General features: G+C 41.0%; 1 protein-coding gene across 1 annotated transcript in view; it reads right to left on the bottom strand.

Annotated features, from left to right (window-relative positions):
• LOC124788811 (cholinesterase-like) overlaps positions 1-26,897 on the bottom strand; it is a 112,621-nt gene that overhangs the window by 21,873 nt on the left and 63,851 nt on the right. The window contains exons 5-7 of the mRNA XM_047256092.1: positions 25,247-25,446; positions 1,238-1,388; positions 957-1,138 (exon numbers count right to left, since the gene is read on the bottom strand). Of these exons, the coding sequence (XP_047112048.1) occupies positions 957-1,138; positions 1,238-1,388; positions 25,247-25,446 (533 nt within the window). The remainder of the gene's footprint in view (positions 1-956; positions 1,139-1,237; positions 1,389-25,246; positions 25,447-26,897) is intronic.

Raw genomic sequence — 26,897 nt, 5'->3', positions numbered from 1 at the left:
TCCTAAAGCAAGAGCTCTGTTTGTGCCGTTCACTGCAATTAGCCATCTTGGTGCCTTGTCTTATTTAAGAAACAAATGTTTTAATAATCTACGTCTTTTATTGTATTGCTCCTGTAGAGCTCAGTGCTTCCAACTCTGTGACCACTGTTTCCAAGTATAACAGCCACAAGATGAAGTACCACACAACTTCTGCCCCCCCCCCCTTCCTCCCCGACCCTCCACATCCCCTCACCCTTTTATTCTTTCTTACTGGGTGCGTGTTTCACCGCGTCTACGTTTAAGGCTACACACGCTGCTCAGTGTGACGACCATCTGCATCAATTACAACCTGGAACCGCACTAGACTTTGCTCTACTGCTGCCCGGGAATGGTGGAGCGTGGAAAGTTCAGCTGCTTGAAGATCGCACATTGCGTTTACCATTCTCAGCCCTGGCAGCAGTAACTTTTTCATCAATTTGTGGCGCAATTCTCCGTCGGCCTCTCTCATGAACAATTCCCAGGTAGCCAGTTATTCGAATTTTGCGATCATGTTCTTCAGCTGTGGTGCACAAAAAGCACCCCTTTGCATTCCTTTAATGCCTCAAACTTAGTGCTTGATACTCGCTAAGAGCAGCAGCGCTGTTGCGAACAGCTTTACGATTAAAGCCCTGTTGACCTTGCTCAGACTCGTGTCAAAGGTCTGCGCTTGTAATGGACGCTGATGCTCGTGTTTCAGTCCTGCGTCGCCGTATCCGTACCGCCGACTGACAGAGAGTCACGACACTAACACCACTAACAGCGCAAATCGCGCAGCACACGGTCTGAACACCATTCCTATAAAGGTGGGTACCCGTATAGTAGCATTTAAAAAGACAACCAACCTCTCAGGTTTTCTATAACCAGATCGTTAATTTTCGTGTCATCCTTTTGTTACAGCTATCGCACAGTAGAAAAAGATCACTTAAGTATTGACTCACCTGCACTAATGGCTCTGGATTTTCTGCAGAGATAGTTTCGTTGACAAAATAAAAATTTCTAATTCTCAAGGCAGCTTCTGTCTGCTCTTCGGTTGTCGGTAGGTGAAGACAGGGGCCCACGACTTGCTCAAATTTTTCGTTCAGGTTGGTGATCACCTCTGACTGGCTGAGGATGCTGAAACCTGAAGACAAAAGAGTTAGATTCAGTAAGCGCTCACTTCAGGAAGTAAATTTTGTGCATGTGCTCCATTTGTACTAATGCATAATCATTTCACACTCACCAAGTTCAGCAGAAGTGACACCGATCATGAGAGGCACTTTCGCAAAACGGCCTTCGTTCAAAATTGAAATGGGAGATTCCGTCAGGAAAGCGCTCTCTGTTGGTGGTTCTATATTTGCAGTCCATACGATGGTTGACATATACAGCTTCTCCTGCAAATAAATCCAAAGATCTATGTTACTCTTTTTCTCAGCATAACATCAAGTGACTGAAATTGCATTAAGGATATCATTATGTTGTGAATTTTTATGAAGGGATCTTTGTCGCAAACCGATTTGCATCTCTGCTTCTTAACCCACCAAACGTGATATACATTGGTTATTTAGTTCCTGGAACGAAACAACTTACCACATAAGGAACTTCTCTTCTGCAGTATGGTATCACAGGTAAAATAAATTAAATTTACAATGATACGTTAGTAATATTCAGATAAAATTGTGGTGCAATATAAGAAAGAAGGGACCTCTTTAAACACTTGGTTAATCAATTCAGCTTGTCAACAAAGAAATGTCAAACATAATTCTATAAGTAAAACATAAAACTAAAACATAAATAACTTGAAAAAACCTAGAAAAACTGCAGAAAAATTTGTAAGGGTGAGAATGAATGTTTACTCTACAGCTGAGTGTACGCTGATTTGAAGTTTTCTGCCAGATTAAAACTGTGCTGGAGCAGGACTCCAACCAGGACTGGACAGTTCACAAAAGTTTCAAATCAGTGAACACTCCGCTAAAGAGTGAAAATTCATTCTGCAAACAATACCGCAGACTGTGGTTAGCCGTTTCTCCACAGTAACCTTTCTAAGAGTAGGGCTAGTCCCACAAGGTACTTGTGGTAGTAAAACTGTAAGAGCGGCTCTATAGAGCACTTGGCCATAAATGGCACTTGTCTCGGATTCAAGTACGGATGGTACCCATGGTTTTAATGTGACAAAGTTTTGAATTATGGCCGCATTACAACTGTAAACGATAGTGAACGAGAAAACGACAGTGGATGCTGAATGACAGAGAAGTTTGTGTCGCGAAACAGAATTAATTGCTTAAAACAGGTGTAGAAGAGACCATAACTTTACACCTACAGGGACTGGACCACAGTACCGAGAGAAATTCGTGTTTAATAAAAGTAGAGAAATTAGTTAAGCCTGCAGAACACGTTATTGCATTTGACCATAAAACACCTGTCTAGTATCTACATCTACATCTACATACATACCCCGCAATCCATCATACGGTGCGTAGCGGAGGGTACCTCGTACCACAACTAGCATCTTCGCTCCCTGTACCACTCCCAAACAGAACGAGGGAAAAATGACTGCCTATATGCCTCTGTACGAGCCCTAATCTCTCTTATCTTTGGGTCCTTTCCGCGAAATGTAAGTTGGAGGCAGTAAAATTGTACTGCAGTCAGCCTCAAATGCTGGTTCTCTAAATTTCCTCAGTAGCGATTCACGAAAAGAACGCCTCCTTTCCTCTAGAGACTCCCACCTGAACTCCTGAACATTTCCGTAACATTCGCGTGATGATCAAACCTACCAGTAACAAATCTAGCAGCCCGCCTCTGAATTGCTTCTATGTCCTCCCTCAATCCGACCTGATAGGGATCCCAAACGCTCGAGCAGTACTCAAGAATAGGTCGTACTAGAGTTTTATGAGCGATCTCCTTTACAGATCAATCTTCCCAAAATTCTACCAATGAACCGAAGACGACTATCCGCCTTCCCCACAACTGCCATTACATGCTTCTCCCACTTCATATCGCTCTGCAATGTTACGCCCAAATATTTAATCGACGTGACTGTGTCAAGCGCTACACTACTAATGGAGTATTCAAACATTACAGGATTCTTTTTCCTATTCATCTGCATTAATTTACATTTATCTATATTTAGAGTTAACTGCCATTCTTTACACCAATCACAAATCCTGTCCAAGTCATCTTGTATCCTCCTACAGTCACTCAACGACGACACCTTCCCGTACACCATAGCATCATCAGCAAACAGCCGCACATTGCTATCCACCCTATCCAAAAGATCATTTATGTAGATAGAAAACAACAGCGGATCTAGCACACTTCCCTGGGGCACTCCAGATGATACCCTCACCTCCGATGAACACTCACCATCGAGGACAACGTACTGGCTTCTATTACTTAAGAAGTCTTCGAGCCACTCACATACTTGGGAACCAATCCCATATGCTCGTACCTTAGGAGTCTGCAGTGGGGCACCGAGTCAAACGCTTTCCAGAAGTCAAGGAATCTGGCATCCGTGTGATACCCTTCATCCATGGTTCGCGAGATATCATGTGAAAAAAGGGCGAGTTGGGTTTCGTAGGAGCGATGCTTTCTAAAGCCGTGCTGATGCACGGACAGCAACATCTTTCTCTCAAGGATATTCATTATATTCGAACTGAGAATATGTTCGAGAATCCTGCAACAAACCGATGTTAAGGATATTGGTCTGTAATATTGAGGATCCGTCCTTCTACCCTTCTCATATACAGGCGTCACCTGCGCTTTTTTCCAGTCGCTCGGGACTTTACGTTGGGCAAGAGATTCGCGATAAATGCAAGCTAATTAAGGAGCCAATGCAGTAGAGTACTCTCTGTAAAACCGAATTGGGATCCCATCAGGACCCAGCGATTTATTTATCTTCAACCCATTCAGCTGCTTCACAACCCCAGGGTTGTCTATCACTATGTCCTCCATACGGGAATCTGTACAAGACTCAAACGGCGGTATGTTTGTACGATCCTCGTGCGTGAAAGATTTCTCAAATGCTAAATTTAAAATTTCAGCTTTCGTTTTGCTGTCTTCCATTGCCAGGCCAGACTGATCAGTGAGTGACTGGATGGAAGCCTTCGACCCGCTTACCGATTTTACGTAAAGACCAGAATTTCCTTGGGTTTTCAGATAGATCTTTTGCTAAGGTATGACGGTGGTAGTGGTTGAATGCTTCGCACATCGCTCTTTTTACAGCAGCACGGATCTCTACTAACTTTTGCCTGTTCTCATTCTACCGATCTTTCTTGTACCGCGAGTGCAACTGCCTTTGGTTCCTGAGCATTCTCCGAATTGTGCTGTTAAACCACGGTGGGTCTTTTCCGTCTGTAACCCACTTTTTCGGCGCATACTTGTCCAATGCGTGATTTACAACGTGTTTAAAATTTGCCTATAATTCTTCCACGTCCATCGTACCGGAAGTAAATAAAGTCGATTCATTTACTACGTGGGATGCTAACAACTGCTTATCTGCTCTTTCTAGTAAGAATACTCTCCTAGCCTTCTTGACCGACTTTTTAACTTTCGTAACTATAGACTTAATGACAACTTCATGATCACTAATCCCTGTCTCAACTCTGACACCGTCGATGAGGTCTGGTCTGTTCGTGGCTACCAGATCTAAAATATTTCCATTATGCGTTGGCTGTCGATTTAGCTGCTCAAGACAGTTTTCGGATAATGTGTTCAAAAGTAATTCACAAGACAGCTCGTCTGTTCCACCTGTAATGAATCCATAGACATCCCAGTCTATAATAGGTAGGTTGAAGTCGCCTCCGACTAATATAGCATGATCCGGGTACTTCTGAGATACAGAATGTATACTCCCTTTGAATGATTCTAGAACTTGTAATCTCCCCACGGAAAATTACCCTCTACCACGCAATAATTAATAATGGTCAATCAAATGATCCACATTTATTCGCTTTTGAAAAGCATCTGATCGGATTTTCTAGTAATATATGCGCCGACAGCTCGTCGACGCCAAGGTATTTTCCAGTACGTTTATTCTTTGGAATAACAGAGAGACATATATGTATTCTCCATGGTTATTATAGAGGGATAAGGAGGACAGCTTCGGAAGTATCTGTTGGAAGATTGTCGGGTTTCTAAAAGAGACATATTTGCTCTTCTTCTTGCTAAAGCGAGCTATTAACGTTTGTGCCACTAGCGGGTTATTTGAAGAGAGAGAAAAACTGAAAATGCAAATTAAGTAAGACTTGGAATCAACAGAAAACGGAACATGTAATGGAGATGGATTGAATATACAATTTTCCTCAGAAATAAGGTTTGTGACCCTTTTATTCTAGAGTGAATGACGAATGAGTTCTTTGTCTGAATCACTGACGATCGCCTTGGCCCTGTAATTAGTGGGGAAGTTTCAGCTGTGACGAAGAGAGCCTGCAATCGACAAGTCTTTATAAAATCGTCCAAAAAGGCTTCGGACACATCTGAAATTCAAAATCTGTCGTAAAAGGAACGAATTGTTCAAACGATCGATTTTCCCAACTGAATGCAGCGCTTAACAATAATAATAGATATCAAGACCTTTTACAGCAAGCCAGCCGCTGAATGTTAAGACGAAGGGCTCCACCAGAGATTCTATTGGGCTGATTTCACGTAATGAAATATTATATTTAAAATCGTACATAGAAGAGAGAGAGAGAGAGAGAGAGAGAGTGAATGAAATTAGAGAAAATACTCAGAATCTTCCAGTAGTATAATTGTTTGCCTGTCTTATCACGGATCAGCCTAAAGACAAAACAGGAGGCCCTTACTTTACGGTACAGATTTATGTGTGAGAGTGAAGGAATCACAAAGGCAACAAATAGACGTCTTTACAGACAAAACATTACACCAAGTTAGCGGCAAGCTGCATTCCCAATAACATTACATAGTTCATTATAATGGCCAATCCGTGACAGGACACGTTTTTGGACGTTGCTAAAATAATTTTGTTCTCTGTTTCATGTGAACTACGACGAGCCAACTTAACTGACGCTTGGAAAAGAGAAGAAATACTCGCAGTCAAATTAAGTGGATCTACAAATAAGAACATAAAACAACACGCTGGGCGCAGAGAGAAGGCCAGATGTGTAATTTTATTATTAAAGCTTGCTAGTATAGATGAAGTATACGCTTTTCTATTTAGTATTATTGGATATTTGAACATTGATTAATTGTGTTCATGCTAGATGTAGTTCGATTGACCTGCCCCAGTTGCATTTATCTGTGTAAGTACAGTAAGAAACTAGCCACAGAAGTACTCCTGTGTGAACGAAGTTACATATAGTGACAGTAGAAGGAAGATATATATATATATATTGACGGTAGAACATTTATATGGTTTTAACTAGGGCAATGTTTAAGATGAGTCAAGCAGAGCAGAGCAGCAAGCAACAGCCTTCAGCTGTTAGCACTGATAATAATGATGCAGTAAGAAGTGTTGTAGAACCGATGGCTATAGATAGCGCAATAGAACGCCCTGTAGATACGGAGGGACATGTAACGGCAAGTACGGAACATGGATTAGATCCATTAGTCATTATCATGAGACAGATGCAGATGATAACCGAGAGCATGAATAACACGAATACAAAATTAGCCTCAGTTACTGAAGGGCAGGAAAATTTGAAAACCGACATGAACGCGAAATTAGCCTCAGTAACTGAGGGGCAAAATGATTTGAACGCGAAATTAGCCTCAGTTACTGAAGGGCAAAATGATTTGAATACAAAATTAGCCTCAGTTACTGAAGGGAAAAATGATTTGAACGCGAAATTAGCCTCAGTTACGGAAGGACAGGAAAATTTGAAAACTGAGATTAAGCAGCAGTTACAAGACAGTTTTTCCGAATTAGAGCAGCGGATAGAGGCGAAGACCAAGGAACTTAAAGATCAGGCCGAAGAGACGGAACGAAAATTAACCGCACAAATAGAATTGGTGAAAGCTAAATGTGAGGAATCTACTCACCGCGTACGTGTAGAAATGGAGTATGTGGCTATTAAGATAGATACTGTACGGGAACAGGTGGAAATGGTTCCACAATTAGCACAAAAGCAAGATGAATTGGCACGTACGCAGACTAACCTAAAAGAAAGTGTTGAACATCTGACAGAGCGTCAAGACGTTATAGACCACCAAATTAATGTATTAACGGGTAAATTATCCGAAATCACATTAGAAAATAAAAGGCTAATGTGTGAAAACGTTGAGCAAAATGTTAAGGCAGCATTCCAGAGTCTATCTGGCAAACAGGAAGAGAATCTGTTTGCGAAAGGACTTGAGGAAGTGCGACAGCAGTTAGGTGCTGATTTAGAGCATTGGAAACAAACGATAGAAGAGTCGATGCGTGTTTTACAACAAGGCTCAGAACAAATGAATACAGGCCAGCAGCAGAAGTTGGCAGCGACTATAGAGCCAGTTACTGCACATTCGCACACGATACCGACTTGTGTAAGTAACTCAAACATTAAATTGCCACGAGCTAGTTGTTCGCGTGAAGTCTTATCTAACGGAGATTACGAAAGCCTTTGCCATGCCGAAGAAAAAATGATAAAGCATCGGCAATTCCAGATTTTTAACACTGACAAAAGGGGGGTCCATCCAATTGTTTTTATTCGAAGTTTCAGAGGAGTGCTACCCAGAAATTGGTCGGAGTGGCAGAAGATCAGTTTCGTCACAGGATATATACAAGGTTCGGGGGCGATATGGGCTTCGGACATGACTTCTGTTTGCTCGACGTATGACAATTTTGAGAAGGCGTTTTTAGCAAAGTTCTGGTCAGAAGGAGTACAGGAACGCCTGAGGCAGGAGGTGCTCTACCCAGAGCCTTTCTCCTTTTCAAAAGGAAGCCTTAGGAAGTATTTTGAAAAATATATAAATAAAACAAGGTATTGGGACAGACCTATGCCCTTGCCAGATATAATAAACATACTTAAGGCAAGACTACCAACCAGCATCCGGAATCAATTGATTTACGGCAACGATAAAGACTTGGAGTCGTTCCTCACGACGTTAGACCATATAGATATTATCGAAGAGAACAACCAGAAAGCCCGTAATAACAGATTCCAATATAGGGAGATAGAACCTCCGCCAAACGATAGGCAAGGGAATGCACAGAGATCGTTAAATAGTGGAGAAACCCCTCAAAATCTCAATAGTAATACCGGCAATAGTCTTGCGAGGGGCTATCCAAGGAACAACAGGAATGGGAAAAGATACAATCCCGTGTGGGGGAACGAAAGGAATTTCAGATCTCAAGCCTGGAATAATAACAGTAATAGAAAGTGGAATCAACCGGGGGAATGAACTCAAATAACCAACATCAGTGGGGACGGACATCTGCGAATAAACCGGTAATTACCGAAGTGACAGACGATGTCAACCAGCAGGCAAATCAAAATCCAACAAACTTGTAAGGACCCACTCGTGCCCCGGAGGAGCGGTCAACAATTGGTTGAGGGGCAACAGGATATGTGTACCCATGCTAACGTATAATGATGGACGATTACTGGCACATGAATTGACCGAGGACTTAGAACCCCAAGATGAGGATAAGGAACAGGTGGCAGTAGCCGAAGTGCAAGTCATTTTGGAGACTGTACCTATAGTGGCGGTTTTAGACACAGCTGCAACCACAAATGTTATTTCGGAGGCTCTATTCAACAAGATCAGAAATATAAGACGAGTACCAATTTTTCCAGTTCAAAACTGCAGAATAATAGGCGCCGTTGGGGCTCGATCGGCTAATGTAAAAGTGCAGTCACTACTTAGTGTAGAAGTCGGAAATGTAGCAATATTAAGCACATTCCTTGTTGTGAAAAATTTGGTGGTAGATTGCATTATCGGAGTCGACAGCCTACGTCAATACGGATGCAGAATAGATTTTAAAACAGGAAAAATTTGGTTAAATGTAAATAAACAAGAAATTGAGTTGGACTTGTTGAAAAAAGAAAGCATTACCAGAAAATATAATAGTGGGATCAGTGTGCAAGTAATCAGGACGGCACAAAATTCTAAACAGCACGTAATTAATGAGTTCCAAGTCAAAGGAGATTTCGGTCAATTAGTGTATGAGAAGTTAAATGAATCCGACTGCATTATTGAAGATCAGAAGAAGCAGCTCAATGAATTATTATTAGCGTATAAAAACGTGTTTGATGAAAGGCCAGGAGTTATTAAGGGATACATAAGCCATCTCTACGTTAAGCCGCACGAAACGTATTGTAGAACTTTCTATCCTGTTCCCTGGAGGTTAAAGGCTCAAGTTCAAAAAGAAATAGATCGCATGTTGAAATGGGGTTTGATCGAACCCTCTACAAGCCCATACTGCTCCCCATTGTTGGTCGTTCCAAAAGCAAATGGGACTGTGAGACTGGTACTCGACGCCAGAGAAATAAATAAAATCATTATCCCAGTGAGAACACATCCGGAAAACATAGACGAACTTATACAACGGTTCCAGGATGTCCAATATTTGACGAGCATTGATTTGCGGAGTTCTTATTGGCAAGTCAAGCTGGATGAGTCAGCAAGGAAATATACGGCTTTCATTTATTCCAGAAGAAGTTACCAATTTACTGTAGTTCCTTTCGAACTCAACATTAGTGCTGGAATCTTTATAGCAGCTCTAGATTATGCACTAGGCCCGGAACTAAGAAGCAGGATAACAGTGTTTGTTGATGATTTGCTTACAGCATCGAAGACTTGGGAGGAGCATATTACCTTACTGAGTCGGGTGTTGGACGTGTTCAAAACCATGGGAATAACTGCTAACCTACAGAAATCCCATTTTGCAGTAAACAGAATCAAGTTCCTGGGGCATATAATTGACGCAAAGGGAATTTTACCAACCAAGGAGAAGCTAATTGCGATTAGTAAGTTTCCAACACCCAGAAATAGGAGGCAATTAAAAGGGTTTATGGGTCTTGCCTCATTTTTTAGAAGGTTTATAACAAATCAGGCCATGAATGCAGCAGCTCTAAATAGTTTGCTGAAGAAGGATGTGCCCTGGCTCTGGACATTAGAGTGTCAAGAAGCATTCGAAGAGATAAAGAAGCAATTAGTAAATGCACCGCTTTTGTACCATCCGGACATGCAAGAAGAATTTTACTTGTCAACAGATTCGTCGAATGTGGGTCTTGGAGCGTGCCTTTTCCAAGTACGCAAGATAAATGGACAACTTACCTTCTGTCCTATTGCGTTTGCTAGTCGTGTTTTGTCCAACTGTGAACGAACTTACACGACGACAGAATTAGAGGCTCTTGCGGTCGTCTGGGGATTTAAAAAATTTCATTATTATCTATATGGGTCAAAGACTATCGTATGTTGCGATCATCAATCATTAACGTTTTTACAAAAGTGTAAACTGTTACACCCCAGACTGGCTAGATGGACTCTCGCTCTGCAACAATACCAGTTTAAGATCGTGCATGTCTCAGGACAGCAAAACATTATTGCTGACGCTCCATCAAGGTCACCGCAGGGTTTGACTAAAGAGATTGAAGTAAACAATAACTCAGAATTCCCTGTATTGCTGCTGCAGGAAAATCCATTTAAGACATACTACGTCAATTTGTGTGCGCATATGGCCCAGTTACAGAAAAGAGATGTTCAATGGGGAAGTGTCATTCAAAGGTTACAACAGCAACCTTCGGATCAGATGGCAAATTATTACAAGCTGGTGAATGGCGTATTATTTTTCCGCTGTGGAAGGCCAAACAAAGTCCGTTGGTGTGTTTGTATACCTGAGGCGCAAATAGAGAAACTTGTATGGTTCACTCATTTAACCTGGGGACATTTCGGTGCGACAAAATGTGCAGACAAGATAAGTGGGTACTGTTATTTTCCCAACATAAAGCGCAGAGTGCATGAGGTCTTAAAGAGATGCATAATCTGTCAAAAAACAAAGCCGGATTCAAAAGGGACTAAGCACCCATTATGCTCTATATTAGTCCAAGAACCAAAAGAATTAATTTCGTGCGATCTGTGTGGACCGTTACCTACTTCAAGAGGTGGTGTTAAATATGTGTTGGCATTTCTCGATGTGTGTACGAAATACGTGAAGCTATACCCGATAAAGGCGGCTACAGCTAGAGTAATTGTACTAAGATTGATAAGGGATTATCTTCCACATGTTGGTACACCTAAAGCGATCCTAACAGACAATGCTAAGATATTCACGGGACTCCGATGGAAACAGACTTTGTCTCAAGTCGGTGTGAAACACATACTAACATCATTTTACCACCCACAAGGCAATTTGGTTGAGAGAATTTTTAGAGAGTTCAATCGATTTATGAGGACGTATTGCCATAATAAGCAGACTGCGTGGGCAAATTATGTGGAAGAGTTTGAGCAGATATGGAATAACATGCCCCACTCCTCAACTGGATATACACCTCGTGAATTGATGTTCGAAGCAAAAGAGGAAAACTTCTGGACTGACCATATGCCCAAAACTCAGGAAACTGAGATGCCTTGGGAAGAAAAAATAAGACAAGCCATCATAAATATGACGAAAAAGGCTGATCAGAGAAAACAACAATATGACAAATTAATCGAGAGGGTACAGACATACCATGTCGGAGAGAAGGTACTAGTCAAAAGACATACCAAATCATCCTTAATAAAGAGAAGTATAAAGAAATGGGAGTTATTATATACTGGCCCATACATTATCCTACAAATTCCGAATCCTGGGGCTTATCTGTTAGCATACCCGGGATCGAACAAAATAAAAGGATTATTTTCCCATAACGACATGAAAAAATTTAATGAAGATTAGGATGTTGCGAGTGACAGAGATGAACGCTCGTAAAAACATAACAATAAACTGTGTGTGTAATGTTAGAAAACTTTAAACTGAAATAATTAATCAGTGACATAGATTATAGAAATAGTGACTAACTATTACTATCGAGTGCTACAAAGAAGATAGTGGAGATAGGCTTCACCTGTGGTTTGGGTGAACATCGAACTTTAGCATTGCTACTGTCATCAAGATTTATAAAGGATCTAACTGACCTTCAAGAAGAATGAAATGTTTCCCGCAAATGACGCTGAATAATCAAAAGAGGTTCCGAGTGAATGTTCATATATAATCTCAAGTGCACGCTTAGATGTGTAAACGTGTGAAGGGATGTGTTGTGGCAGTGAATCGTGAGTGACGGTTAACGCCGCAAAGATAGTTTCCCGCGCAAAACAGTTGACTTCGGCGCGAGAGTTAGAATCGATATAGACGACACAGGTATGCTTTGTAAGAGACTCGCATCAAACGCGAGGGTAAACTGATTCATGTTGAACTTTAAAAGGAAAAGGTGTTATAATTAGAAGTTAAGAGCTTTTAATTTATTAATGAATGTTTAAAGAAAGTAATATTCATAGAATTAGTAGTTATTTAATGGTTCGTGTTCGTTTTGGAATTGTGTTTGAAAATCCATTTCCATATATGTGCATGTATGAACGCCGTATGAATCAGAGAATAAATGAAAGAAGTGAATCCGCATTCCTCAATGTTAATAACTTTTTCATTACAGCAATCAAGCGGAGAAATATATGTATTTAGGATAAAAAGTTTTTGAGTATAGATAAATTATATGACTTCTCAAGGAAATGATGGATTATGTATTTGTATAAAATGAACTACACTTTCCATTATTCGATGATTTGAATCCAAAATCTACTGTAAGTTGCATGAATCCTTTAAATTACGAAGAACAAATCAGTGATAGAAAATGTGTCAGAATTTTTTGGACTTATAAGCACAAGTGGGGATGCAAAGTCAAAAAGAATATTCAAATGAGAGTAAATATGATGATGTTTTTGGCAACATCATTAGTTAATGCCTAAATTCCTTGAAGTACGTCGTAAGAAAAAGGATGCATGAAGCCGTAAGGATTTTGCTTTCAAAAAGGAGAATCTTGGACGGTGCAACTTAACCAGTTCTTTTACAGGAAGAGTTTCCCTTTTGGTCATTGCTAATTCTGTTGGAATGAATGTTGCATGTGAAATCGGGTATCCCTGTTCCTTCTACTCTTCCCATTGTGGGCCGCGTAGAAGACCGACTACAGTGGGCCGCGTAGAAGACCGACTACAAATGTGGACGTCGGGGACATGCAAGACCCGGGGGAGTTTTAGCAATGCAAGATATTGTCCTAGGAACAGGATTGTAAAACGAAAACTTACGTTATTTATTGTAAAATGTTTTTTTTTTTTTTTTTTGCTAGAGGCACAAATCACTCTTCTCCAAATCGTGATATAAATTGATCCCTGTCTTTCCTTTAGAGATCTATTTCAAAATTATTTTTTTTTCTTCTATAGGCTTTCCTATCTTCTATGTACCGTAGGCTGGGGGTCTAGGATTAAGAGGTTTTCCAAGGTTTCCCTGCTTAAGAAAGTTCCCGAATGGGTAGACCCTGATAACAGTTTCATGAAAGATCATCTTCCTTGGTTGTGCACAGCAAACATAACACCTAGATGCACGTAAAAGCAATACAAAAAAAATCTTTTCTACGTCTCTCTTAAACATAATATTCTTTTTCAGTCGGAGGACTGACAATCATCACTTCCGGGTTATCCACACTAATAGATAGCTCGCGAAGTGTGTTCGGTAAATCAAAATTGAGCTCACAAACTTCGCTCGCTGCGAGGGGCATTGTAATCTCCCCACGGAAAATTACCCTCTACCACGCAATAATTAATAATGGTCAATCAAATGATCCACATTTATTCGCTTTTGAAAAGCATCTGATCGGATTTTCTAGTAATATATGCGCCGACAGCTCGTCGACGCCAAGGTATTTTCCAGTACGTTTATTCTTTGGAATAACAGAGAGACATATATGTATTGTCCATGGTTATTATAGAGGAATAAGGAGGACAGCTTCGGAAGTATCTGTTGGAAGATTGTCGGGTTTCTAAAAGAGACATATTTGCTCTTCTTCTTGCTAAAGCGAGCTATTAACGTTTGTGCCACTAGCGGGTTATTTGAAGAGAGAGAAAAACTGAAAATGCAAATTAAGTAAGACTTGGAATCAACAGAAAACGGAACATGTAATGGAGATGGATTGAATATACAATTTTCCTCAGAAATAAGGTTTGTGACCCTTTTATTCTAGAGTGAATGACGAATGAGTTCTTTGTCTGAATCACTGACGATCGCCTTGGCCCTGTAATTAGTGGGGAAGTTTCAGCTGTGACGAAGAGAGCCTGCAATCGACAAGTCTTTATAAAATCGTCCAAAAAGGCTTCGGACACATCTGAAATTCAAAATCTGTCGTAAAAGGAACAAATTGTTCAAACGATCGATTTTCCCAACTGAATGCAGCGCTTAACAATAATAATAAATATCAAGATCTTTTACAGCAAGCCAGCCGCTGAATGTTAAGACGAAGGGCTCCACCAGAGATTCTATTGGGCTGATTTCACGTAATGAAATATTATATTTAAAATCGTACATAGAAGAGAGAGAGAGAGAGAGAGAGAGAAAGAGAGAGAGAGAGAGAGAGAGAGAGAGAGAGAGAGAGAGTGAATGAAATTAGAGAAAATACTCAGAATCTTCCAGTAGTATAATTGTTTGCCTGTCTTATCACGGATCAGCCTAAAGACAAAACAGGAGGCCCTTACTTTACGGTACAGATTTATGTGTGAGAGTGAAGGAATCACAAAGGCAACAAATACACGTCTTTACAGACAAAACATTACACCAAGTTAGCGGCAAGCTGCATTCCCAATAACATTATATAATTCATTATAAACTGTCACGGTGGAACCTGGTGGCCGGTAATAACACCCCACAATTAACTTTATTTCCCCTAGCCCTGTTAAACGTGTCCGGATAAATTCACAATCACACTCTACTTCGACCTCAGTAGACACAATATTTTTGTCAACTGCAATGAAGACACCACCCCCTACGGTGTCCAATCTGACTCTCCGATACACGTTTCAACCCTCACTAAATATTTCAGAACTTCCTATCTCAGGGGTCAGCCAGCTCTCAGTCCCGAGAATAACTTGCGCGCCACACGCTTCCTGGAGGATAGTAAATTCAGGAACTTTATTCCGAACACTCTGAAAATTTACTTCTAATATCTTGATGGCTGAAGTGTCTTTACACTGAGCGAGTGCTGATTTCCCTGGCTGCACGTCGACTGGTGAGTGTTCATCAGGACACCTCGCACTACTGTCTAGCCTAAAAAATCCCCATGTGCACGCCACAAGCACTCTGCTACCCGAGTAGCCACTTCCTTTGTGTAGTGCACCCCTGACCTACCTAGGGGCGTCCAACAATTCCCCACCCAACAGAGCAAGTCTAGAAATCTGCAGCCGAGACCCTCACAGACGAAGCCTCTGGTTGAGACCCTCGGCTCCAAACCAAAGGCTCCCGATCCACTATGGGAACGATGCTGCAAATAGAGAGCTCTGCTTGCACCCCGCGTGAGAGGCCAGCGGTCTTCACCAAATCCGCCAGCCGCCTGTACGAACTGAGGATCGCCTCAGAACCCAAGCGACAGGCATCATTGGTGCCGACGTGAGCAGCTACTTGCAGACGACTGCACCCTGTACATTCGATAGCCGCAGGCAAGGCAGCCTCCACATCTTGGATGAGGCCCCCCGGCAGACAAACCGAGTGCACGTTGGATTTCTTTCCGGTCCTGTACGCTGTTTCCCTAAGGGGCTCCATAACCCGCCTAACGTGGGAGCTCCCAATAACCAGCAAGCCTTTGCCCCCGTGTGCACGCGCGGGCCCTGCTGAAGGAGCGGCCACCTGCCCACTGACAGGATGAACGGGCGAGGCCAGCCGGCCAGCCTCCACATTGGCCCTCCGCCTCGAGCGACGCGAACGCGTTGCAGTCCGCCACTCACCCTGAGGTGAGGGCGGCCCAAACGCGCCGGCTACACTAGAAGGTGCCTCGGCGGCTGAGTTAGCGGACGCAGCAAGCGACACCTGGGGTGTCTCAAGCGGCGCGCCAGACCCTCCGCCGTCGCTGCACCTCGAGGTCGCAGGCTGAAATCGGCTGACCGAGGCCAACGGCACGCACAGCTGCTCGCGAACCGCGGCCAGCTCCTCCTGCGCCCGCACACAGCACGCACATACCCTATCCACCCTACTGCTAATATCTAACGACTCCGCGAATTTATACTCTACAGCTATCAATAAGCAATATTACTCCAGTCAGATACGAGAATACGATTTTATGTAATTAAATATGCAAGCACACAAACACTCGGAAAGAAATTAAGAATCAAATTAAAAAACAAATATGAAAGCTAAATATGCGACTCGCTACTGCACTACTGCTGCACTGATACTTCACCAGCGGCTGCAGTCTTGGTCAGAACAGTGTACTGTGCAGATGTGAGCACATTATGTAGGATCTAAGTGCATTAGAGTGTGGGCCAACCGTTGATGCTCGAATGGTCGGTGCTTCCGTAACCAAGGTATCCGAAGTGTTTGGTGTTTCAGGAGGCACGATATCGAGAATTTGTGCCGTATACAGGGAAAGAGAAAAAAAGTCATCCGCTATGTCAAATCGCTGATGATAGTGTGTGTTGAATGATCGTGACAGACAGTCATGTTAGACGATTCTGGTGAAAAACGGGGGATGATAGTTGCAAAAGTCACTGGGCGACTGAATGCCGTACAAGCGACCCTTACCAACACCAAAACAGAACGAAGGGCGTTCCATCAGCAAGGAACTGCGAGGTGAGCTGGTAATTCCAAAAACCACACACCAGCGATTCAGTTGCATTTAACCGGAAAACGTAGTGCTGAAGGCATAAAAACTGGATTATGGAGCAATGGAGGAAGGTCATTTGGTAGGATGAGTCTTCTTTCATACTGTTCCCAATTTGCGGCCGAGCTTACGTCCCAAGGGCGAAAAAAGGCTGGGGTTCGGTGATGATTTGGGCAGTCATATCGTGGTATTTGTTGGGCCCCATTGCTATTCTGCAAGGTTGCATTACTGTCTAAGTTTAATTCACCGTTTAGATTGATCGGGTTCATCCCATTGCACAACGTTTGTTCTCCTATGCCGATGTTGTATACCAAAACAAGAGGGCCTATGTTCACACAGCTCGCATCTTCAAGGTCTGGTTTTGTGAGCACGAGGATCAGTTGTCTCACCTCGCTGGCCACCTCAGTCACCACATCTTAGTGCTACTGATCCTTTGTGATCTGCCTTGAAGAGAAGAATGCGTGGTCGCTATCCACCTCCATCTTCGTTACCTGAATTTGCGACTATTTTACAGGAAAAATGGTATAGGATTACCTTGAGAAGCAAACAGACGTAAATACATTACCCATTCCGAGACGTCTGGAAGCTGTTTTGAATGGCTATCGGTTGCCTAAACCGTGTTAGTCATGGTGATGTACCGTGTTTTCGGTGATTCCATATTTCTGTTGATTGGAATACTCTCTTTCAAATTCTAAAGGTGGCAAGGGTAAAACACAGGGAGCGAAAGGCTATTTGCAATTTGTACAGAAACCAGATGGCAGTTATAAGAGTTGGGGGACATGAAAGGGAAGCAGTGGTTGGGATGACAGTGAGACAGGGTTGTTGCCTTTCCCCGCTGTTATTCAATCTGTATATTGAGCAAGCAGTAAAGGAAACAAAAGAAAAATTCTGAGTAGGTATTAAAATCCATGGAGAAGAAATAAAAACTTTGAGGTTCGCCGATGACATTGTAATTCTGTCAGAGACAGCAAAGGACTTGGAAGAGCAGTTGAACGGAATGGATAGTGTCTTGAAAGGAGGATATAAGATGAACATCAACAAAAGCAAAACGAGGATAATGGAATGTAGTCGAATTAAGTCGGGTGATGCTGAGGGAATTAGATTAGGGAATGAGACACTTAAAGTAGTAAAGGAGTTTTGCTATTTGGGGAGCAAAATAACTGATGATGGTCGAAGTAGAGAGAATGTAAAATGTAGACTGGCAATGGCAAGGAAAACGTGTCTGAAGAAGAGAAATTTGTTAACATAGAGTATAGATTTAAGTGTCAGGAAGTCGTTTCTGAAAGTATTTGTATGGAGTGTAGCCATGTATGGAAGTGAAACATGGGCGATAAATAGTTTGGACACGAAGAGAATAGAAGTTTTCAAAATGTGGTGCTACAGAGGAATGCTGAAGATTATATTGGTAGATCACATAACTAATGAGGAGGTATTGAATAGGACTGGGGAAAAGAGAAGTTTGTGGCACAACTTGACTAGAAGAAGGGATTGGTTGGTAGGCCATGTTCTGAGGCATCCAGGGATCACCAATTTAGCACTGGAGGACAGCGTGGAGTGTAAAAATCGTAGAGGGAGACCAAGAGATGAATACACTAAGCAGATTCAGAAGGATGTAGGTTGCAGTAAGTACTGGGAGATGAAGAAGCTTGCACAGGATAGAGTAGCACGTAGAGCTGCATCAAACTAGTCTCAGGACTGAAGATCACAACAACAACGACATGGATGGTGACATAGTGTTTGTGTGTGGAAATGCTGCCAATGTTACTTGTAGAGAATATGGTAGGCGATATCCTAACCACGGAGTGACAGGTTCAAGAGTGTTTACTCTGTGTTTTCACTAAAGGAAACTGCGAGAGAGTGGGGCAGTGCCCAGCAGAAATGCCTATCTGAACGAACGAATGAACTGGGTGTGGAAGAAGTAGGATACACTACTTCTTTGGTAGAACATAGTCCTGCAACAAGAGCACATAGAATTTCTGCACGTATCGACGTTAGGCATACAAGAACATGGCGTCATTACGTCTGCATGGCATCACTCACAGCAGATGGAGTCGAAGACAGACAGTTTGTAGTTTATGGTTGCCTAATTGCAAGTCGCCGAGTAGTCCTACTGATACTGTTCACTGGGGAAGGTAATTTACTCATGAAGGTGTCAATAACACAGAATGGTAATCTGATGAAACTCAAATGTCTTTGAGGAGAGAAATTTACAGGAACACTCCTCTGTAAATATGTGGAATGGTGTGATGGACAATTAGTTGATTGGGCTGTTGTGTTATGACTGTGAGTTAGAAGGCGCCGCTATCCAGGCTTTTTTGAAAACGTGCTTTCAGCTCTTGGAAGACGTTCCTTGGGCTACAGCGATGGTTATGTTATCGCAGCATGACGGGGCCCCTTTGCACATTCTAGTCGTCAGGTGTCAGATCATCTAACATTCCCCGGAAGATGGATCGGCAGTAATGATGACGTTTCCTGGCCTCACCTCTTTAGATTTCTTATCTGTAGGGATGGGTGAAAGGCGAGGTCATCAGAGAAAAGATTAATCAAATGAGAAGAACTGATCATTCACATTATGAATGTTGCTGCTCTCATGCAAGAACGTCAAGATAACCGCAGAAGGAAGACAAGTGATATTGTCAAAAGAAATCGGAAGTTCGCTGCAGTCGCAGGTGGCAGTGTTTGTAAAAATAATGTCGAACTTCATCACCTGCCTTTGTTTAAATCCACCTGTGTATATTTGTTTGGGTTATATTCTAACAGCTGTATCTCTTAACCAATAAAAAATGACAACGTCATATGCCCATTTGTTATATGATTTCGTCCATAATATTATCTGGGGAAACTGGACAATTTTTTTTATTTCGGCCGTCTCACTTGCACTGACATAAAATTCAGCTCTAGTGTTTACCGGTATCGGACTGACATGTATGTTCTCAAAATACACACCTTGCTATTAACCGTTATCATTCATACAGCATGCTCCCAAAGACACAAACAGCTTCTATACAGAAGAATATACACTGGGCAACAATTACCCTCATAAATCCCACCCTGTCTGTCTGTTACAACCAACTGTCACAACCAACTACATCTTGAAATAGTTACTATTCCTACTGAAAGAAAAAGTATTTAGAACCTCAAAAAATCACTGACATAATCCTAAATAACAACGATCTGTCGCTACACATATGGGCATCGCAATATCTGTCTGAAACATAAACTGGAAATAGAAACAAAAAGAGATCAGAGCTGTAGCCATTAACACTACTTACAGCAGAGAAAGAACACGTTGACAAAAAACATTTCCAAGACATAAAAATCAATTTTTCTTTACACTACATCAACAGCAAGCAAGCAGGAAAGGCGCTTTATTCTCAGAGCCAGAGACCAACAATACAAGAGATGATGTATACGTGGTCGCAAAATTCCATACAACAGTAAATGCCCATGATGAAACTAGATAAGAGTAGTAAAGATCAAAGGTTGACTTATTCTCTAATGACGCAGCAAGAATATGTGAAGTGAAAGAAAAAAGAATCACTTCTCACAACAACAAATAATCGCAGTTTCAGAAAACAAAATTTCATTATTAATACGAGTGACCAAAGACAAACACTTAACCAAACAAACAAGAATCATAATAAAAATAACAAACCTTGATATACAACACAACACTGCCTACCCAAACCACCTTCTAATACTGAAAGAACGACTGAATATCAGCAGATCGTCAGGACACCTAAAATTCCTATAACAACACAGTACATGTCTCTCCTTTTCCATTAATATACAACAGAGCACAATGAATGAATAAGCATGTAGGACAAAAGTAAAATTCAATCAAGCATTCCCGATTTGGTAACACTTCAAATCGTTTTATATAAGTACATGCAGTAAGTTACAAAAATAGTAGAAGAGATACAATTATTGGAATTTAAGAAATATATCTGCAAAATATCAGAACTGACTTAAAAAGTGTACCGTTTGGAAGATTTCAACAGACACATCAACGACAAGAACGTATGAGCACAAGTTTTTATCAGAAGTTGCATTTATTTTGTATTCCGTAAGTTCTATCCATTATCAATAACAGTAAGACTATGTAATAATATAGAAGTAGAAAAAAACATGGACTGTTGTATACAGAATATTATTTTCTTAAAAGACAGCGAAAAGTTTTGCTAGTGTTTCCCACGCAAATATTGTCATTCGTTACCTTGTCTTGCGTTCACGACTATTCTACCTCTCTATGGTGTTCAAACTGGCATTCTAACTCTTTATCTATGTTACTAAATCCTTCATCTTACATTACAGTTAATGACTGCAAAAAATTTACGTCCTATTTCCATAGTAAGCGGTGTGCCAGGATGAATGCCTTACGTAATCACAAATGCGCAAGTGTTTACTCCTTTTGTTCTTCACAAATCAAGTGTTCAAGATAAAAGGTTTGGGAAACTGGTAGCTTTACATCGTCAATGTAATCAAGGGATTTTTTAAAGGACTAACCTATGATTTACGATTGCAATCAATTTTTAATGACCTACACTCACTTATCGTGGTGATAAACGGTATCTGCCCGTCGTGTAGTCTGTAGACTAATACTCGAGGACAGCGGTACAGTTTAAAAGTATTATATCGGACTGTTATTATAGCGATTAAGTTCAATGGACGTGCTTCTAACTCATGCAGATTAATTTAATTTAATTTAATTTAACTAATTAATTTATTTATTTTTTGAAAGACAACACGTTTGTCATTGATTATAGAAAATAAGTTATTTCAATTCATGATTGCAATTCCAACCTATCGATCATTATCTAGTGCCACTGCAAAAGCTAAAAAATATACACAATATTAAGCAAAGGGTGTATGTACAGAGCCGCACAAACAAGCCATCAGACAGTAGTACGTTACAAAAATTATGAAAATAACATTACGTACATTTTACTTCAGCACTTGTCAGGCATTTAAAAGCTGTGTACAAAATTGTGTAAGGGTTCTCGCCGGTTTCTATTCGATTGCAATTTTGATACGTGATAACGAGGGGAGACAAATACACTCCCATGCATTTTACATTTTTAATTTCTTTTTATCTCCTGTATTTCATTCTATCTTCAGAGTGCCTTTCGTCTTGTACTGTCTACTTTAGTAGCGCATCATAACAAAGCGTGATTGATTTTCATATATTTCTCGATAACGTTTTAAGCACCTAGGAATAGTATTACTACACATACATAAGCTTTCACATAATTTAATTTAATTTCTCATATCAGAGCTTAGCAATGAGACATATCCTGTAAGTACACGCTGGTGCCTTCTTATGTTTTTTCTTATTTTCTTGCATTATACTGTAGGCCGTTTCCGGACAAGCAAATTGTGCTCTCAGTATTTTTTTTTTAATATTTCATTGTAGATGCAAACAAACTGATGTGTAAGATTGCTGTTGCCATGTTCTACATGAGCACCCAAAACAATGTAAGGCCCTTGGGACAGATAACATACGTATTTTCATATCATTCTGTTATAAGTAAATCTTTCAATTCTGTTTTCTTGTCTCTTAAGGCTATACTATCACATAGCTGTCACGAGATGTAAAATGGTGTCATGACATGAAACTTATAATTGTTATCGCTGGACTGCACTATCTCTGACAAGTGCACATAAAATATGTAATTTCGCGCCAGCGGCCTGTTAATATGTGAACAGTGTGTTAGAACATCGCTTTATAGCGATTTGTGTAAAGGATTTAAACACTGGTGACAATTTACGTAATATACATCATTTCACTACGTACACAGCTTCGAGCACATTTGATGTTATTGTAGTCCTATACTGAAAAGACTAAGCTCTGACGACATGTGTACCTTCCTCCACATGGATCCTCTATCCTCTCTTCACATTCACATCCTTCCTTCCCCACATCGAACACCTCTGCACCTCTTACAGTACCGGCAAACTAGATTGTAATAAACGCACTTTCTCCACTCTTATCACCAACCTGGCATGCTGTCGTGACCTTACAAACACGTCCCACAGTCCACTCTCCATACCCTGTCCGAACGCAACTTCAATCGACTCCCTTTCCAGGATAATGAAGTCCGCTTCGATATTTATCGGTCCTTTCAGCTATAGCATTCCCCCTATCTCCATTCATGTCAGGGTTTCCCTCCTGTTTCCTTCTTCATTTCACTACCTCCTTTCCTGTTCTGACTCCAGGGCCTCGCTCACCCACGACTCATTCTTCATTTCGTCTCTCTCCGTATCCATCTTACTACCTGTCAACGGATACCATCCAGAGGCTTCTGAACTTATACGCACCATCATCCAAGTGTTTAATCTCCCCCCGAATTCTTCCCCTAGCGTAGGCCTTTCAGCTCTTTAGTGACAGTGTAGTGCTTCATTTTTACGAAAGTTGTCACTCATTTTAATTTTTAAATTATAATTTGTCCGTTTTTCTCTTTTGTATGTCCACCTGTCAGATTTTTTATTTTCCTTTTAAAACTTTAAATCATGAAAACCACTCTTTATATTTGCAATCACCTCTACATTGCATGTAAAAATCCTGTAATTTTTTCATCCATACACACATTTCGTCATTTCTTTATTAATTTTTGCAAACGCTCTAGGCTGAAGAGCGAGATATTTTACCGCTGGCAGCCCACACCACGCCCGTATAGAGCGAGGGGTATGAAATAACAATAACGGAAACAAGGATTATTAATCTTATGGCTCTGAGCACTATGGGACTCAACTGCTGAGGTCATTAGTCCCCTAGAACTTAGAACTAGTTAAACCTAACTAACCTAAGGACATCACAAACATCCATGCCCGAGGCAGGATTCGAACCTGCGACCGTAGCGGTCTTGCGGTTCCAGACTGCAGCGCCTTTAACCGCACGGCCACTTCGGCCGGCTATTAATCTTATCCAATGCGGATATTTTAGAACCGGCGACTGTATACAGTATTCATTACGTGCTTTAAAGGATAACTTGACATTTTACAGTATTTTTAAGTTAAAACTAAATGACCGTCTTGATTTGGATACTCTCCTGTATTATTGATCTAATGTATAATACCACCGATCGAGACGTACACGATTAGGATACACATCCAAACAATCACCACAGTCTCACGAAGGGATTGATCACGATGTCTCTTGAACGCTTTCCGTGTGTCGTGAAATCTGCTCCTTGATCCTTCGCCGTCGTTATCAGGATTGAAGGGACTGGTGTACACTCGGTAAGTGCCCCAAATTCAGTTGTTAATGAGTGCACGTGCATCATCTAAAAATGTTGCTTTTCTGTTTCTTGTCGGTATGATAAAAACAGATTTACATTGGTATGAGGAAAACAGGTTTACATTTTCAATAAGGATTTTCTTCCTTGTTCTGTCAGTGAAATTAGAATTAGAATTTAAGTAAGATCTTCCAGAAATTGGAATTACAAGCAAGATTCTTCAGGACAGAGCTGCATTCAAAACTTTATTCGACAAGCATAACTTTGAAGCTAAATCAAGTGTTACATGTAAGAGAACACGGGCAGATGAACATAAGAAGAACCAAAGTTAGAAGCTGAAGTGGTTTTGGGTCAAAGAGAAACATCTGCAAAATAAGGTCGAAAAGAAAACACGAAGAAGTAAAATGCAGGCAAGAAAGTGAAGGAATAAATTTCAGAATAATATTCAGCCATTAGTTGGGTAATGAGGAAATTTATTTAGCTTTGCCCGTTTCAGAGGATTAGATTGATCTCCAAAAGCTTAATATAGGTTTAGTAGGCGGCAGTATCTTCTTCACTGAATAATGCCATGGCACGTCAGAAATGTACATATTATATGTGATAATTGGAGACACATTGCTGCTAGCACATTTTCTCTATGTACATAAAGTGATTCGCTTACTGGAAATTATCAATCAGTTTTTATAATTATGACAAATGATGTAAACTTTACGGAATGTCATGACATTATAATTCTGTGAAAACCACTTGACATACATTAAACCAATATTAATCTGTTGAAGATGACAGATTAATTAATCTGTTGAACCCGGTAAAGCGAAATAGATTCCCCAATTGAGTAACTGATGACTGAATTTTATTCTGAAATAATACCTCAACTGTCGGTTAAATAGCAGCCACCAGTAAACCGAGCGAGGTGTCACAGTGATTGGCAGGCTGGAGTCGCATTCGGGTGAATTTCCGTGAGTTCCCTAAACGACTCCAGATAAATGGTTCCTCTGAAATAATTTGAGCTTGTGCTCCGCCTCTAGTGACTTCAATGTAGACGGGACGTTAAACCCTAATCTTTCTTCGTTCATTTCAGCTGCGAATAAAATCATGGACTAATAACTTAGAAGAAACGAGATATCAAACACATAACTGTCCAGGCATCAAGGTTATTTTTATTTCATTATTTACACCTAATACTTGGCCTCAAATGGGAATAGGTGTAAATCGTGCGTATAACAGATTGTGGCATACACGTACCTCGTCCGTTGTGAGAAGTGCGTCGTCCACCAGTAAGTCTGAGGCGTTGACAGAGCGCAGGTAATCCACGAGCTCCTGGGAGTCCTCCGTCTCCAGCCCCAGCGCGGCGCCCAGCCTGAAGGCGTGGTAGCGGGCGTCCCTCGTCCCAGAGATCGAGGCCACCAGAGTGCCGCTCTCGTCGATGACCCTCGAGAAGAGGCCTGCAGCGAGAGAGAAAATATCACACACGAGGGCAGATTTCTCCTCGTGCACTGCCTGCTCTTACGGCGTAGGGTAGACGCACAGATATCTTGCGATACCCAGAAGCGGTAATTATATGTGGAATCGACATCCTGTCGTTGAGGTCTCGCTATAGTGATAACTCAGAAGGGTATGGTACCATTTCTGCTGATATTAATATTCTGCCGGTCATCTAAAGCTTTTAACTGCGACAGTTGAAAACGTAACTCAGCTCTCCTAGATACAAAACAATACTGATCAGTATGCCAGCTCACTGGACGCAGAAGACAGCAAATTTTGTACGAAACGGCACATTGGTTCAATCAATATCTCTTGCTATTTTATTCAGGTTCACTTCGTCTTCTTAATGTTTCTGCTGGATAAGAAATCGTCATCAGGAACTGGCCAGCTTAGTTACTGATCTAAAGGAAATGGAGCGAATGTGAACGGAATTTTTCTCTTTCTTCTCAGTTTGCATGTGATATTACAGAAGACTGTTCGACTTTAGATGTGCAGTTGGGTATCATTCACAATGATATTCGTTGGAACGCACTTAAAGTAATGAGGAACCATCAAATGTACAGGAAATAACCAGTACCTAATGGAAAATGAAAATATATGCACGAATATGCACGAATGCTGTCTCTTTCGTCATTGTGAAATATGGAAGTGAATCTCCAAGTAACTGTAACATAAACATCTCTACTATTTTTCTACGGAATTAATCTTAATCAGACAATGGTACGAGAGATCTACATTTACTTTAAGGAACGTTTTAATAGCCAGTATCGCAATCATTATTGTTTATTCCTGACGACGAGTTTCTACAATTAAGACTGTCATTTTCTGATCTTCAAAAAACCTGTTGCAATATGCATTGCTCCATTATACCTGTATGACAAACGCCATGTCGATATTGTAGTTGACAGTTTAAAATAAATTTATCGCAAATATGAACAATAAGTGCTTTTTAACGGCATTTTTTTATTTGTGATAAACCTGATTTTATTTTAACAAACCTGAGTGAAACGTGCTACATACTATCTATACACACTAATGTCGACACTGTGTGTGTGTGTGTTACATAGTCATAGAGGAACAAGACGTAGCAGACCAAGTTTGTTGAGGATCGGAAGATAACAGTCTTAATTGTTGAAACCAGTCATTAGGAAGAAATAATATTGTATTGGATCTTGGTTATTAAAACTTTCTTCAAATATGTTTTTTAGTTTCAATGAACAAAGGTTAGAAATCTTTTAGTGACGTCTTCTTAGCTACTGAATCTCATTAACACATAAATAATAATTACTAAGCAATCAAATGTAGCAGCTACAGAACTGGTGAGCCAAGATGATCCAAGTCCACGCTAGGCATAAAAGAGGACGTAAGGCTGTTTGGACCTGTGAAGGACTTTGGTGACCTATATATCGAA

This window comes from Schistocerca piceifrons, chromosome 3, assembly GCF_021461385.2.
Source record: "Schistocerca piceifrons isolate TAMUIC-IGC-003096 chromosome 3, iqSchPice1.1, whole genome shotgun sequence".
NCBI lineage: Eukaryota > Metazoa > Arthropoda > Insecta > Orthoptera > Acrididae > Schistocerca > Schistocerca piceifrons.
The sequence above is the reverse complement of the archived record's forward strand: the minus strand, read 5'-3'. Positions and strand labels throughout refer to the sequence as shown.